The 16858-nt window shown below is 42.2% G+C and overlaps 1 protein-coding gene across 1 annotated transcript in view; it reads left to right on the top strand.

Annotated features, from left to right (window-relative positions):
* DKK3 (dickkopf WNT signaling pathway inhibitor 3) overlaps nucleotides 1-16858 on the top strand; it is a 45379-nt gene that overhangs the window by 5875 nt on the left and 22646 nt on the right. Inside the window, exons 2-3 of the mRNA XM_019519571.1 lie at nucleotides 508-645; nucleotides 1086-1169. Of these exons, the coding sequence (XP_019375116.1) occupies nucleotides 508-645; nucleotides 1086-1169 (222 nt within the window). The remainder of the gene's footprint in view (nucleotides 1-507; nucleotides 646-1085; nucleotides 1170-16858) is intronic.

Here is a 16858-nt window from a genome sequence, read left to right on the forward strand (position 1 = left end):
GGGGGGGGGGCAAGTGGGGAGGGCAAGTGACAGCAGGGGGCAGTCACCAGGGGGACAGACATCATGGGGGAGTGAAGGCAAGGTGGGAGTAAGTGGTGGGGAGGCAGGTGCCAGGAGGCAAGTGGTGGAGGGGACAGGCAGCAGAGGGCAAGGTGCAGGGGGGCAGGCTGCTTCACTTCCCCACAGCCTGTCCCCCACCACTGCCTGCCCACTGACACTGGATTTCCCTGTCACAGCAGTAAGGGGGATGAATTTAAAATGACCTTCCAATAATCAGATTCTATACATGGAATATTATGAAACATTTATACATTTTCCTGTGTGTTGAATCAAATTATTGGGGTGTCATCTTAAATTGAAGTAATCTTAGAGTCAGGTAAATATGGTAATAATATGCCAGGAATTAGACTGAGGCAAAAACAGCCTTGCCTGTTCTGCTTTGCTGATCATTGCTGATTTTCTGTTTTACGCAAAATGTATTGATCACTGATTTATTGGATTTGTTAGATGGAGGCTGAAGAAGAAGGGAGTAAAAAAGTATCAGAAGATAACTTCGAAAACTTACCTCCCAGCTATCACAATGAATCCAGCACAGAAACCAGAATTGGTAACAAAACCATTCATACTCATCAGGAAATTGACAAGGTATGGGACATCCATTCTCTACAATGTCTAATGCTGTTTGAGATCTGCCTTTATAATGAGCAGATAGGAGCTGAAGTGAAAATTGATTAATGATTACTACTTAGTTATCATGGCAGTGAAATAAATCTCATTGCACAATAATCCATGGTGAATGTGGAATACGTATTTGAAACTTACATAGAGCATAAGTGTGATCACTGTTCAAAGCTTTCTTTGTTATGGTCTTTAGTACTAATTTGGCCGTCTGAAAAGATTATTAGTAGGATTCATCTTCAATGTTTTTTTCCAGATGTAGTCAAAACCCCGGGGCCGTAAAATAAAATCCCAGGGCCATGGAAAGTAAAAACAGGATTAACATTAGGAGAACATTAAACTAAATAGTAACAAGACTAAAATAGCATCCTAATTAATAATATATGGTTTCTGTTTTGCCATATTAGGTTATAGATAACAAAACTGGATCAACAGTCTATTCTGAGACAGTTATTACATCTATAAAAGATGGAGAGATCAAAAGGAATCATGTAAGTGAAGACCTCTTTCACCTTTCTGAAAATGAAACTAAAAATGTGATGTAATTGTTCACAATGAAGCAATAGGATTTATTTAGCCCAAACAAACTTTTAAATATTTAAAACAATACAACCGAAAAACCACGTGGGTCAGTTAAACCAGTAATAATTTAACTTTACCAGGGAATATCAGTGGTAGACTGGCATTTCTTTTATTTTCCCACAGAAGCAAGTCAGATGGTAGTTGCTTTACGAATCAACTTGTCCTCATTATTTACACAAAACGCCTAAAGAAATCAGTGGGAGTCTTGCCTGAGAAAGCACGGCATGATCTGGCTTATATAGTTGTCACGTCTGAAATTCAGCCATCTCTCATGTATGGAGAACACCAGAGTGGGTGGTTTCTTTACTGTGTCCTTTGGCTGTTGCATGGTGTCATTCAGTCAGATATTTGTCTCAGCAGCATTACCTAGCAGGCTTATGGCTAGGAGAAATAAATTGGAATCCACTGTCTGAATGCATATAAAAAATCCCAATAGCTTCTATTCTACAATATGTTTTGTTAGCTAGTCCCGCAAGTTATATTATAAACAGGAAAGGAGTGTTCTAATACTGCAGTTAACAGCGATGGTTGATATAAAGATTTCATTTATATGAGCCAGGTTGAATGCTGTACTCTAGTACCAACGCCACATCTTAGTTATACAGATTATTCCAATGAGTGCTAATAAATCTTTAACACCATGAAACTCCAGAGATATTCTTGGTCTTATATGTTATGAGAAAACAGTTCTGAGAGTTTTAGATGTTGGTACTTTTCATATCACTCTCCTACTTCTGTTTTTCACCTTCCTCTTTCCTTATTCAAATGGTTATAACAGTCCTTTTTTCAAAGGTGCCCATAAGTGGCTAGGTAACAGTTAACTATAAGAACCGATTCCCCCTCGCCTCCTCCCTACCACAGCAAAACTGCAACTCAGTCTAATGTAAATACTGCAGAATGGGGTTGTGGAGTTTTATTCTAGCACAGGAGGAGAAAACAATCCTATGGCTGTATTGTTTTATTTTTAAAAAGATGTTGGAGGTTGATAAATGAGTTGAAATGTTAGTTACTACTTCTCTGATTACTCATAATAAGTATTGCATTCTGGGAAAAATCCTTCCAGGTGGAGTGGGAAAGGGGCAGGAGCAGTGCCAAACACTGGAGAGCAGGGGGTGGTCAGTCTTACCTGCCCTGGGGACTCAAAAGATCCTTGCTGTTGAGGCCATGTTGCTCCCTGCCAGCCCCTGGCTGCTGCTACAGCATTTCCCAGTCTGGTTGTTACTGCTACAGCACGGGGTTGCTGCTGTTGTTATGGCAAAAACTCTAGGGGTTTCCATTCCCGCACTTCGTCTGTATTGACACTTGTGGCTAGTACCCCACTTGACATCTCTATTACTTGGACTAGCTGTGATTTCATTCTTGCAGATGTTTGATGCATGCATGCATTTACACTATTGTGAGGAGTCGTATTGGAGACGCTGGCCACGTCTATGTGAAACACTTACTGTGCGGTTGTTACTGCGCAGTCATTTAGTACTTGCATACACAGGTGCTAAATTACTGCACAGTAACTGGAGTCATTGTGCACTTGTGCAATAGTGTCACTGCATGATTTTTTGGTGATTCAGGATGTTTAAGGCCTGCGGGATTAAAGCGTTAGTGGGCAGAATGTAAATAAGGTGATCAGTAATGCAAGAAGCTGTGGAACCATGTGATAAATTGAACTCATCTAAAGGATATCACTGTGCATGCACATGTGTGTACAGGATTTAGCTTTTCAGTTCAGAGAACTACTCTTTCAGGCAGAAAAGAATAACAGTGTTAACACTAAAAGGGTAGTGGATCTAAAAACTACTTGTCTCATGATAAATCTTTTATTTATTGCTATGACAGCCTAGACTCCTGGATTTTGTTTTTGCTGTGGGCGTGGGTATGTGTTTTAATATCCCTTCTAATGTTGATTTTGCTTTTGACAGACTAGTTTTGTTTCTTGTCTTGGTCAAACTGCTGGTTCAATCCTCCTGTGGGAAGCTGTGTGGAATAATAAGATTCCTTTGTGTTTTACTGCTTCTTTATCTGATTTTCAAACTTGAATTCAGATTGTTCTCTTAGCATCAGTATGAAAACTTGTCTCCATGCAGTTGATTAAATATGAGATGGAAGAGGATAGTTATCTCAGTTTTACTGAGAGGTATTACTCCATTCAAATACGATGAACTTTTAAGAATTTCTCATTAACACTTTCATGAATGTTTACATTCATAATCCCACAACTAGATAATGTAGGTTAGACTCTTCAGGTGGGTGTATGTTGGCAGTAATTAGAAATAACTTCTGTCCGACAGTTTGTTGGTATCCTTTTCAAAATTAAATTGGCTCCATCTACTTCCTAGTAGATGTGTGTCTGTCTGTACTGAGAGTACAATACTCCCCTCAAAACTGGTAGCAACTTAAATGATTGTCAATATTCCATTTCCCTTGGTTTCAATATCTAAAAACTGAATAGATAAAAAGACTAAACCACTTGGTCATTCCTGGAGTCTGTCACCAGGGATATGCTGGCAGCCAGATTTTAAGTCTCACCACAGTCATGCTAATGTGGTTATAGTGTCAGTGTATGTTGTTTCTTGGAACAGTTGTTGGATTTTCTCCAGCAAGATCCAAGAGACAGTTTAGTTTGATCTAACTGAACTTTTCTCTCCCTAAAGCAGAGCACACTGGACTTCTATTAAAATAGTTGGCTTTACAGGAAAAGTAATTTGTGGAGTACATACGTTGAAAACTGCAAAGATGCAAGTGCTTGCTGGCTTTTTTTTTAATTAATATGCCCTTGTTTAATTCTCTCATGGAAAAAAATCTATTTATAAGATGTTAGCAAGGCGACGCATTTTAGACAAGGGAGACCCAGTAATGTCTTTAGGTTTTGCAGGTGTTTTCAGAAGGTAAGCTTAAAGTTGATGTGTATTTTTTAGTTGATTAAATTATCTCCAGACAAGTAAAATTGTCCTTATTTCAGCATATATTTTGTTATTTTATTATAGCTATGTGTTTGCTATTTACCCTTCAGCGTGCATGCAGAAATTATACTGAAGTTATCTTAAGTGCTGCATGCTAATTTTTTCTTATAACCTTTTTTTCCCCATGCTATATTGACAAAGGTGGCAATGTTAATGATACAACACCATACACTTATGGCTAGAACATATACAAAGTATGTTATTGTCTATAAAACTATATTCTAATCCAAGATAGTTACAGTGTCTAATACTTTATCCCAGACTCTTCACAATAATGGGGACACTATAATGCAGGCAAACACTGGCTATTATATGCTCAATGGTTATGCAGAAGTAGCAATGAACATTTTAGCTTCATTTGTAGTAGAACACAAGACTTGGATTTTACTCTCCACCTTTTTCACATGAAATTTTTAACATTATTTTTGGAAAGTTTGTGGAGGTAGGCATTATTATTTTGCCTCACTGTTCCTACATAGATCCCAAAGATCTATGCACAGCAGGGAAGTAGTAGTATTCCCATTTCACCACTAATATTATGGCTAAAACAAGTTTTTAGGGCTTGGTGCAGCTCTCTAAGCTCCCTGGGAACAGACCCTCATTCCCCCTGCTTATGTATTTTGAGTCTGCAAGAGCACCCTGATACAACTTCCATATTTGCCAAACTGGTGGATAAGCTAATAACATCAAACAGGGCTTAGAGGGATTGACCTTTAAAGAAAGATTAAAGAGGAAAATGTCTGTTTATATTTGGCTGAAGGATGTCTGGTGGAGGCAACATAAGCTTCTAAATACTTAGAAGTGAGTTTACTTAGGGGAGTACAAGGGGAGAACACCACTGTGGGAGTAATGGAATGAAATTAAGAAATAGAAAATTTAGGTTCTGTAGTATGGAAAAAATATTACCAGCGAGATCTGTTAGGCTGAAGAATAATTTTTAAGGGAAGGAGGAGTGGGAGCACCATTGCATAGAGCCTGGAAACCTAAAATGAAAAAAATAAAAAAAGGAACATTAGGAAACAAATTACAGGAAACATTCCTTACTGAATGGAGCTGGACTGTGTGCCCTAAAACTTCATTTTAATCTCTAACCCTTTCCATGGATACAAGGCATTTGTATAACATCGCTTGATATCTCATTCGCTTTCTGTGAATAAAAGTATTTCTAGAGCACTAATTCCTGATAAGAGGGCCAATCAAAATTGGAAGCAACATTGCAATAATACTTGAAGAGCAGCGTCTTCAAAGTTTCCCTGCGGGAAGTGAAAATTGCTCTTGAAGCAGGAAGGAGAGTTGGCCCCGAGGCCTACAAAGATCCTGATATTGTGGGTGTGACAGGGGCAAACTCCCAGTCCTAGTCACAGTGCTGGCCCACCATCTGTCTTTCAGCAAGCTGCCTGCCTTATTGTCTGCCACGCCTTGTTGTTAAATAATTATGGTGTTGATTAGGCCAGAAGCTGCCCTTCAAGCACCCTGCTGTTCACAGGTGGTAAACACACAACTCCTACCTCCCCCTATCATGTCCCATGCCTCACAGATGTTCCCATGAGTTGTGCTATGCTCTGGCTTGAGGCCGGGCCCAACTTAGTTCAGTGTTAGGCCTCTCTTGTACTGCCCTTATACAGGGTCTGAGACATACCGCCTCCCTCTCACTGCTGGGGTCCCTAGCAGTCTGTCTGTGCTCAGCAGGCCTCTTCCACTAATGCCCCATTTTGGGCCCCATTCACTCTGCCCTGTTCCCTTGAACAACCTTGGAGGGCCATCAGGCTTGACTCTGCACTCCTCGGCCAGCCCTGGTGCAACCTTTTGGGCCTTTCCCGCGACCCTCATCTGAATGGTGGCTGGGTGATTAGCCAAATACTGGGCCAACTCCATCCCTGGCCCTCACTGAGTAACACAGACCACTGGTTCTCAATTTGGGGCTAGTGACTTGCCCCTTTCACTTGTGGCACTATCTCTTTGCCACCTCTCACTGCCTCAGGCCCACTTGCAGCCTCAGGTGCCTGAAGGCTTCACTGGACCTCTTTGCCCACTTTCTCCCAGGTCCTCAACACACTCACCCCTTGGCCAGGGCCTCCACTCAACTCTTGCCTCTTCCTGGGGCTCCAGGGTCTTACACCCCAATGGGCTCAGGTACCTCCCATGGGTGTGCATGGCCCTACTTCCCTCTGATGTTGTAACCCACCAGTTGGTGCCTCTACCCGCCTTTCACTGGGGAGGTAACTGGCCTGGCATTTCTCGGGGGCTGTTTTGCCACAAACAGCCCTGCCAGCCCACTCTTCCCCGGCAGGGAGCAGTTTCAGGTCATGCCCAGGACCAGGAGCCTCCTGCCATCCCATTGCTCCTGCCCTTACCTCCAAGATGTTGCTTGAGCAGCAGCGAAGCCCCCAGGTGGTCTTGCTCTCTCGGCTGCTGGCAGCAAACTGCTGCCCCAGGCCTGAGAGGCAAGATCTTAAGATGGCTGCCTCATCAGTGCTGGCCTGCACTTGTCCACTGCCTGCTCTCCTCCGTAAAGTGGTAGACACCAAAGGTGCTCTGCCACCCACCTTCCCCCTTAAAATGGTTCCTGGGGGAGGTTTCCCCTGTTGCTCATACCACAGAGCTGGCAACAGCCCTTAAGTGGCGAATGCCCTGCTGCTGCTCCACCACAGTGAGCTATTTGGAAGTGTGCCAGTACACAGATATTTGTGTGCACTGATGTTATTTATATCATTTTAGTCACTGTATTTGCATTTTAGTACTTGCTCAGCAGCATCAACTGGCATGTCATCACAGAGCTGTTCCTAGTTTCAACATGGAAAGACAAAGACATTTCAGTTTTTGGAAACAGATTGGATTTAGCCGAATGATTGTGAGTTTCCCCTCTTAAAGCAGTGTCAGGAAGCCATAGGCAGAGACACTTAGAGGATTATCTGGCTTCCAGATGGGAGGCTGGGCTGGGTGAAATGTTCTGGGGGGAGTGGCAATGAGGAGACATGGACTGGAGGAGGTCCCTGCTGGAAGGGAGCTAGCTGTGACTGGAAGGGGATCCATCCTGGGGGATTTCTGTAGAAAATTTATGAGAGCTAGGTAGTAATCCTCAAGTAGGGTAAGGACTTTTTCAGTTTTTGTCAGGTGTGTTTACCCTTACTCTGTTGTCAAAATATTTGATCACCTTTTCTCTCTGTGCAAAACATCCTTTTGTGTACTTCCTATACAGAGCCTTAGAATGGAGCCTTTGAAAATCTGTTCTGCAAGTTCTTTTATTGCTGTCTAGATAAAGGATTTGAGAGATAATAGATGCTCTTTGGAACCAAATTTCCTGAATCCCAAAGGGTGGTTCATCCTGGTGCTCAGTTTTACATAACAAAATGAGCAGTTTGTTTAATAGTTGATGAGAAGTGCTCTGAGATTTTTGAAAGGGGTAGGTGTTACAATTTTCTAGTTTAATTCCTTGCATTTCTTTCAGATTAGAGTGGAGAGTGTGTCTTAAAAAATACAGCTAATGAAATGTTGTTAAGGTGCTTTACGGGTTGAGAAGAATTAAATTCCTGACAAGCTTTTGGTTTCAACAGTATTCGGGTGGATGCAAATTGCTGAACTTATTAGAATAGCAACTGTTTATATTTTCATTCTCCCATATCCAAGCTAGGCACAGTGGCTTCACAAAAGCTTAAGATTTATGTTGGGAGTGGCTAGAGACTGGCCAGTTTTTTTAGGGGTTCAACTTGTAGACCCCAATTTATAAAGAACTGTAGATTATCTCACTTTGTACATTTTAGCTAGCCTTACACAATATTAAAATGCATAGTAAATACAACCATATTTTAAGTGCTTTAGCAATCCAAAACTTAAAGACTACACAACTGCCACAACAAGTTAACAGCGACATCCCAAGTGCATCTCTATTCTTTGTGCCAGATCTGACTGAAATCACTGGAAGTTTTTCCACTGACTACTTGGTATTTTGGATCAAGCTTTAAATGGGAGCAGGGTGGGGAAATGGGTCCTGTAGCCTACTTGTATTTTTAACACTTCCAGGCATTGGGCAGAATTGAATTTCTTAATGTGGGGCTTTGCGCAGAATGCATTTTGCCTTTGTTTTGTGCCCATAGCCTGCCTTCCCCTATCAAAAATCACAGGTCTCATCTTGAGTATTGCTAACCCCAGACATTCAAAAAATCATGAATGATGCTCCAAAAATGGTGAGATTAGCTTAAAGGTGTTTTTTTTGTTTTGGGTTTTTTTTTTTTAAATAATAAATTCTGGGTTCATTTTACTTCCTTACTGGGCTCAAAGCCTTTAGCCTGCACTTCCTTTACACTTTCAAGCTTTTCCTCTGTGACAATTAGATACACCTTTGTAAAACAATTGGAAATTGAGGTGCTGATATAATCACTCAGACTCCAGCATCTGAGACTTTAAGAAAAGCAGGTATCATAATACAATTGAGAGTTGGTAGCAGAATCTACATATGTTCACTACTAGCTACCTCCAGGGCCCGCAAGCACCACGGGAAGCATGGGTCTGTACTGGCAATGTGCGTGGCGTGTTTCCCAGATAAGGTTGCTGTGTGCAGTGCAGTCCAGGTGGGGCAGCCACCATGTGCAGCACAGCTGCCACTCTGACTGGATGGCACCTGTTCCAGCTGCTTGGGGATCCGTGTCACATGCAGCACAGGTCCCAGACCAGCTGGAGCTGCCACTGGAATCAGGTTTGCTGGGAGAGGGGTGTGGGGAGATGGAGGGATTCTGTGGGCTGGATACTGCTCACAGACTTGCCTTGCATCACAGGCACACACTGTGCCCCATGTGAACCTGATCAGACTCAGGGGCAGCACTGGGGACTGGATCTAGCCCACAAGCCATATGTTTGACACCCCTGCAGTTAACAGATGTGAAATGCAGGCATCCTCCCAGCTTTTTGTCTGTCATCATATCCACAAGGTGTTGATGACTAAAAATGCAGGCAGTTTGTACCTTCAGCATAAAACGTCATGCTTTTGAAAATGGGGCCCTTATGTAGATATCAGAGTCCAAATTTCAGTCTGGTATTTAGCAGCATTTTGACACTTCTGCCATCTTTTCCCACTTGTGTGCTACATTACACAATTGATTAAGTAACTTTGCTTTGCTCCAAAATATTTGGTGTTATTCATTGCCATCAGCTGGAGACAGGTTGTTAATTACATGGACCAATCATCCAGTCCAGTATGGTAATTATAGTCTTTGCTGTTAAAATATTGTCTTCTAATAGGCAGAACTGAAGTCCTCACCAGAATAACCACAGTTTCATTCAGTTTGCAATTAAATTTGTTTGTAGTTACTATTTTTGGTTCTACATATGTCCAGCACCTGGCACAGGAGTCCAGGTTTATTACAAGGGCTTCTAAGTGTTACACTAATACAAATGGGGAGAGGTGGTTAGCCATATTAGTCTAAAGTCAGGCAGAAGGCAGGGCAGTGTGGCACCTCTGAGGCTAACTCGTTCAGAAAGGCAGAAACTTTCCTAGGAGACATTCATAGATAGATTTGTAGCATCTGATGAACTAGGCTGTTGCATAAAAAGCTCATGCCTTTCTGAATGAGCTAGTCTTCGTGTTACCCTGCCCTGCCTTCCACTAATACAAATAAGCAAGTATGGGGACTGTAGCTCAGATTAGAAATGTTCTTTTACCTTTTAACTGGGAAAAGTGAGTGAGAGTTATTTGTCTGCCGTTGCTTTTACAGGATATCCCTACAGATTAGTTTGAAAACCTGAGAGCTCTAGCATCAAAAGGTCAGGGTATAAATACAAAAATGCACTTCTCTTTCCCTTATTTCCCTTTTTCTCCTAGGCCCTAAAGCATGTACGGCATCTTTACTAATGTTTATCAGTATACTGTCTATTATAAGTAAGCTCCCTAGGGTGGGCATATTAATGGGTATAAAATAAGACAGTCACCAGCTACATGGCTGCCACTATATGAGTTATTATAGAACAAAAAGGAAATTCTCTCTCCTCTGGACAGTGTTTCACTTTGACTGGGTACTGCCATAAGTATCTGCTTGAATCTGCATTCTTTCTGACAGAACAGCTCAGATGATATTCTTCCCACATGGAGGGCAGAAGATTATCTGAGTGTTTCCAGTCCCTAGCACATTAACCATGCTTCTTGCCAGTTCTGATACTGAAATCCAGTTATTGAGAGGTGCTGCATTTCTGAGGGGCGCCATTTATGTTTCCAAGCTAACATTCCCTTTCTCAGGTTTTGACAGGGATTGAGAGGCGCTTGCATAGATGTCAGACTAATATCCAAGGGATCTTCCATCACTTTAGGGGCTTGAGGTTCAGTGGAGTGAGTAGATGTACAGGGTAAGGGACCCCTACCAACCCACTGATGCTGGATCTGTATAACGTACCAAAAATACTGTATAATTTATTTTCTCATGGACAGATTTAATATGTTAGTCTTTTCCTCTCTTGCAATTACAGTTCAAACTTGTGTGAAACTACTTGCACCACAGTGACTGACTCTGGTAATACCACATCAGGGTTGAAACATTTTCTCTTTCCCCTGTTTTACTTAGTTTAATTCATACTACAAATGAAATAAGAACAAGCAAGTGATACATGTAAAGGGGGAAATAACCTAGAATAAAAAACAGAATTTGCACTACTGAGATTGTTTTTATACACAGAGAATAGCTGAACTCACATACTTTATTAATATAAAATCTCTATTTCTAAATTAAAACCAGTATAACTAAGCCCTCCCCCCCGATGGGTTCATCTGCCCAATGAGTTAGGGGTTGTTTATATTTTTTAATCAGATTTGCCCCAGATTTAATCTTTCTGCTCCCTGGCCACTTTGTTCAGATAGATCATAACAGAGACCAGTCTGTCAGGGGGTTGTGGCAGGGAACTGAAGCAGCGTGATATGGTTTTAATTTATTTTCAGTGCAGCTGCGTGTAAAATATTCCTTTTCTTTGCCTGTCTTCCCAGATCTTGTTAGCAGAGGCTCTTCAGAAGAGGATTGTATCTCATTAGTAGATGTTACAGGTCATTACTGTCTGTAGGAGACAAGGGGAGTGCTTTTCAGTGGAGTTTTGTGGAGATATAGTCCAGTTCTCTGCATTTTTGTTCTTTGGTAGAAGGGGTGTATGCACAGATGGTCAGAGTTAAGCCTGCCTCTGAAAATATGGCATCCAGTTGGCAAATAATTACAGAGGGTCTTTCCTATTGCCACACTATTCTGTGACCAAATGGGTGCTAGCTGGATCTATTAGTTCTTGATGAGGACCCAAGAGTACAGCAAGAGAATTGTCTGCTTTTGAGTCCCCCATCCAGGATCCATTTTATTGAATACCCATATCATGTCAAGTATGCCAACCTTTGGCTGCTTTAGTATCCTTCAGTGGATATTCTATGCAAGGACATGTCTTATCTTAGTGTGTATTAGGAAACTGACTGGAGAATAAGAGGTCAGTCCTATGGATTAAAATATATATTACAGTTGTCAGCTTTGAAGAAGAGGTTTAAGCCATTGCCCTAAACTGGTAAATGCAAGCTGTAGAAAGTAACTAATGGGAAAAATATTTTGTAAGGTTCTGCTCACCTTCTAGAAAGAGCAAGAGTTTTGTAGGACAAGTTTTCTATTAATGGAATGAGTATTAGCACTTAGTAATTTTAGTGTCCAGCTGCTTGAGATCTGCATCTATTTGACATAGCTATTCCAATGAAAACTAGCTGGATAGCAAAGATCTACCAAAATAAAAGTTATTATTATAAGCTAAGTTAGGGGTGGACAATTATTTGGGCCAGAAGGCCGCTTAGGGAGTTTTGGTGAGCTGTTGCAGGCGGGGTCAGCACCCCCCACCCCCTGGCCTGCAACAGCTCACCAAAACTCCCTTAAGTGGCTCTGCCCCAGGGCTTGGCCCTGCACTGTTATTGCCCAGTGATACTGCACAGGCAGGGGACCCTCAGCTGGGCGGATGGGATGAGGCCGCAGATGGGCTGGGGGTGGTGTCTGGGAGCGGTATGGGCAGGCAGGACTAGACCCTGGAGCTGGGGCTGGGATCGTGAGGTGCTGTCACTGCCCAGTGATCCCGTCCCATGATCTTGGCCCTGCCTGCCCATCATGCTCCCAGATGCTGCTCCCCACCCACCTGCGGCACCATCCCATCCATCCAGCTGAGCGCTCCCGGCCCGTGCATGTCCCAGGCTGGGCTCTGTGGAGACCCTCCCTGCCCACTGCAGCCAGGGCCCCCAGTGGTGGGTGCGGGGCAGACAGGCCAGGGTGCCTGGGCAGCGGGGCTGGGGCTGGCAGTAGTGGATACACTGACAGTGGTAGCTGGAAGGAGCCGCTGCTGCTGAGGCTGCTGGGAAGTGGAGTTCAGCCGCTGGATTGCTCCAGCCCTGCTGTGTGCCTGCGGGGGGTGAGATCAGTCTCGCATGCCAAGCCCAGGCTGCCCCTTGCACCTGGGATCGGTGGGGCCAAGGGACCTGCCGTAGGGTGGATAAAATCCCTTGGCAGGCCATATCTGGCCTGCAGCTATATTTTTTCCACCCCTGATCTAAGTACATGTTAAACTCCCAAGGAAATGCTCAATTTTTTAGGTACATGTAGCTTAATCTGAGACCTCTCCTCAAGGTACTTCTGGAAATGAGAGCTATAAATTGTTTTGAAAACTGAAAAGCTAGCATTGGTGGAAAGCAAGCTGTAGTTTATCCATCAACAGTTCTTTATGAGAGCAGATAGTGGTAGAAATAGGAATCTATAATATCTTTCTATTTGAATCCCCTGTGCAGGGAATAGGAGAGAGGTCTTGAGGGGGACTTTTGTCTCTGACATTCTTGCTCTACATTTGGATTAATTTGGAAATGAAGAACTCATTCCGTTTGTTTCTTTTTACACAGAATATTTATGGCAGGGTTTGAGAGTCAAAGGAAACAAAGTGATTTGCTTCTAAATTGATATTCTTTAAGTGCACGGTTGAAACTGGCTCTACTGAAGACTTGCAAAAGTCATGGAAAGATCTAAATCAGTTGCTCAATACTTACTAGTTTAATTCAACACATTTTTAAGATATCCCTTTTATTACAGTCCTGCTGGAGAGTGTTGATTTTGTTGCTTAATATGTTTACTTTTCTAAGCATTATGTTTTTTCTTCTGTGAACAGGATTTTTGAAAACTCTGTCCCTGTAATGTTGTTTTTAGTAGTGGAGTATACATATAAGTATACACTGCTTTTATATTTACATTTTAAGAGGGCTGGGTAATGGATTCTGATGAACTAAAATACTGTTCCTCCCAGGTCTAAGTACAGTTATTTCAAAAAAAAATTGTTAGCACAGTATTAATTATAAAAAAGCTGCTTTTTGAAATACTTTTTAAAGTATTATATTGTTTTTCTTAGAAACTGAAACTTATGCAATCAATATAGCACTAACTTTAAAAACTGAACTGTAGTTCAGCTCCCTTTTGTAAGTGGAATAAACTCCAGGAACTTGTATTCTGTTTTGGCACATTCTATTGTATATGACATTGTTGTAAATTAATTGCTGCTTAAACTTGCATATTTGTAGGCATGTTAAGATACAGAGCTGGAGATAGCCCATATCCATTGAAATACCACTCTTACAGTAGCATGATTACCTGAAAGAGTAATTAGACAGTGATATGGGACAAGAAGAATACTGCCCCCCCCACCCCATGCTGCATTTCACATAGCAGCTGTGGATCCAATTTTATATTGTGTGTCTGTCCACATTTCTTTTTTCCTGTGCACAAAGGGCTTTTGTTCTGTAGAACCAAATCTCACTGTCTACAGATCCCTCCAAGTCATTTTTGTTCTGGTATGCATGCTGTCCCATCCAGTGTTGGAATCTTTTGTTCGCAGTAGTTTATGAATGACCTCAGTGAAAGCAGCTAACAAAGATAGATCCAAAGTAGTTATTCAGGAAGAAGATAGGAGTTTACTTTTGAGTCCAGATGGACAGGAATACTCTGGTAACAACACTAAGAATCTCTGACAGTGACAAAATGTTCTCTTTCCCCATCAGTGATAGAAGCAAATGCCTGCTCCAGCAGAAAATGCTGTACAAACCTGAGCTGAAAGACACTGTTTCTTCTTCACTAATATTTATCCATGCTGTCAGAAGTATATTTAAGGTGCAAATGTTTTGTTGTAGAACAAGCACTGTACTCTTTATAAAACACAAGGTAGTATTTAAGGGGATACTTAAGCTGTCCTCTTAAGTTTTTATATTCAGTTTTAAGTGCCACATAACTCTTGGTAATGCAGAAGCTATAAAGTTTGGCCTGTTAGTGAAAAGCTGGTCAAGTCAAGGAGTATTAGAATGAGAAATGCTTTATGAGTCCTAGACTGTTCACGGTATAGCTTATAGCAGCCAAGAGGAGTAGTCAGCAAGTGGTAGCCTTGTTAAAAGTGAACATTAACCTCATTATGAGTTGGAAAACCTTTCATCAGCAAGATAAAAGTTATGAATTTTGCCTTTGATTCAGTGTGAAGCAGATTCTTAAGAGAGTCCTATGGATCAGTCTTTGAAAGCAGCATGGTCACCAGCTGAGACATGATGTCTGTAGACTTCATTAAATATTCATTTGTTAGTCTTGTGCCATTCTGAATCAGTCCTGTTTTCCTGTGCAGTCAAGGAGAGAATGTGGCCTGTATTTAATAAGTCATGGGTGCTGTAGCATCAAGAACAGATAGTGTGTGCACGTATGTGTGAAGCTCTTGACTTTAGAGGTACCTAAATGGAAATAATGTGAGGAAAAGTGAGACCACACTTTCCATGGACTCATAGCTCGCTGCTACTGAAACAAAATGGGCAAACAGGTGTGAACAGTATTGAAACCTGCAGCTGTTACAGCCTGTCAAGATGAGTGTTGGCAGGGTAGCTTGTAGCAAGGTGCCCTTCCTTGAAAGAGAGCAACTCAAGCATATAATATGGGGTTTTGGCTGGAAAGCTAGCAACTGGAGGGCAAAAAAACACAGCTCATCATCACGTTTTCTTACCTGAAACAACAGCATTAAATGGAAAAATGGATGTAGTGGTAGCATTGGGGATACTGTTAATCAAATATATTTTACAATGTGCTGTGGGCCAGTTCCTGCTCTAAATAAGGTTAGTGGTGTAAATCTGAAAGAACTCCATTGACTTCAGTGAATTCACTCTATGACAGTATAAACAAGACAGTCATTTCAATTAGTAGAAATAATTGTGGTTTTTTGCTTCACATATTTATTGGTAAATGTAAATCTTTCCCTACCGAATTGTAAACCCAGTTGTAAAGCCTAGTTGTAAAACTTGTGAGTGAAAAAAAGTTAAGTTAATAGTTTGAACATATAGTAATAAGTGTGGTTAGAATGAATTTCATGTGGCATAATATAGTAGAGTTCCATCGCAGTAACACATTCTAGCCCCTGCAGAGTGAATACAACTGTCTTGATATCGATACTAGATAAAGACAGTTCTTATGATTATATCTTGCAAGTAACCTTTTCACTAAATTTGTATGGAGAGAGAGAACAGCTTAGAAATATGACCCCAAATCCTACAAAATACTAATAACAAGAGGATGGGGGTGAGGGGGAAAGGGAGGAATTGTACAGTCATGTGGGGCCTGTACTGGGTCAGAGTATCTCATTAGTAGGGACCTACTTAATTCATGATTTTGTGGAAACCACAAAGTCCAGGATTGTCCACAGAAACAGCAACAAAACCCCCCCCAATGAAAATAAAATACTGGTTCCCCAGTGGGAGCCAGTGGTCCTCGCTGTGGGGAGTGGGGGGAGCACCAGCTGGCAGGGCAGCACAAAGGGCAGTAGACAATATGGTGGCCACCCCCTTGTCCCTCTCCTCCTCCCCCTGGGGCCTCTCTCCCAATCAGCACCAAAGGGCAGGGCCACATGAAGGCCAGCCAGCAATTAAGATGGTAGCCACCCCCTCATCCCACCTCCCCCATGGGCCTCTCCACCAACCAGTGGTGAGGGGCGGGGCCACCATGAAATGCCTGTGAAACAGGGTGTGCCCACTGTGGGCGGGCGATGAAAAACCCTTTGTCTTGTTGCAGTTTAGGTAGGTCCCTTACTAAGACACCAGTGTAAACACAGCGCAAAAACAAGAGAAGGGAAATCACCATTAAGCTAGAACTGCTTGGTTAAACCCAAGCACTACTTTTTAAAATGTATGCAATATTGATCAACTGTGAAAGGAACAATTTCACAATCACATGGATCTGTGTTGTCAGAGGATCTCAATAGGGATCTACTTCACAGTCTCACGGAAACTGCAAAATCTGGGATTGTCTGAAAAATCAACAACAAAAAAACCCCTAATAAAAATAAAATGCTGGCTCCTCAGTAAGAGCCTGTGGTCCTCACTGCTGGGAGGGGAAGGCGCCAGCTGGTGGGGCAGCATGAAGGGCAGCAGACAAGGTGGCAGCCACCCCCTTGTTTCTCCTTCTCCTGCGCCTCTCCACCAATTAGCACAGGGTCCAAGACCTTTAAAAGTTTCCTTCTTGGAGGGGAGGTGGTGAAATTTTATGAACATTCGCTGCACTCGTGTCCCCACTTGCAAACTGAAATTCCTGGGCAAACAAACACTCCTAAAGGAGTGCTTCAGTGCATTCTGCAGTTTCTGGTTTGAATGCAAA

The sequence above is a fragment of the Gavialis gangeticus genome, unplaced genomic scaffold (assembly GCF_001723915.1).
Source record: "Gavialis gangeticus isolate Ggan-Ray unplaced genomic scaffold, GavGan_comp1, whole genome shotgun sequence".
Classification (NCBI taxonomy): Eukaryota; Metazoa; Chordata; order Crocodylia; family Gavialidae; genus Gavialis; species Gavialis gangeticus.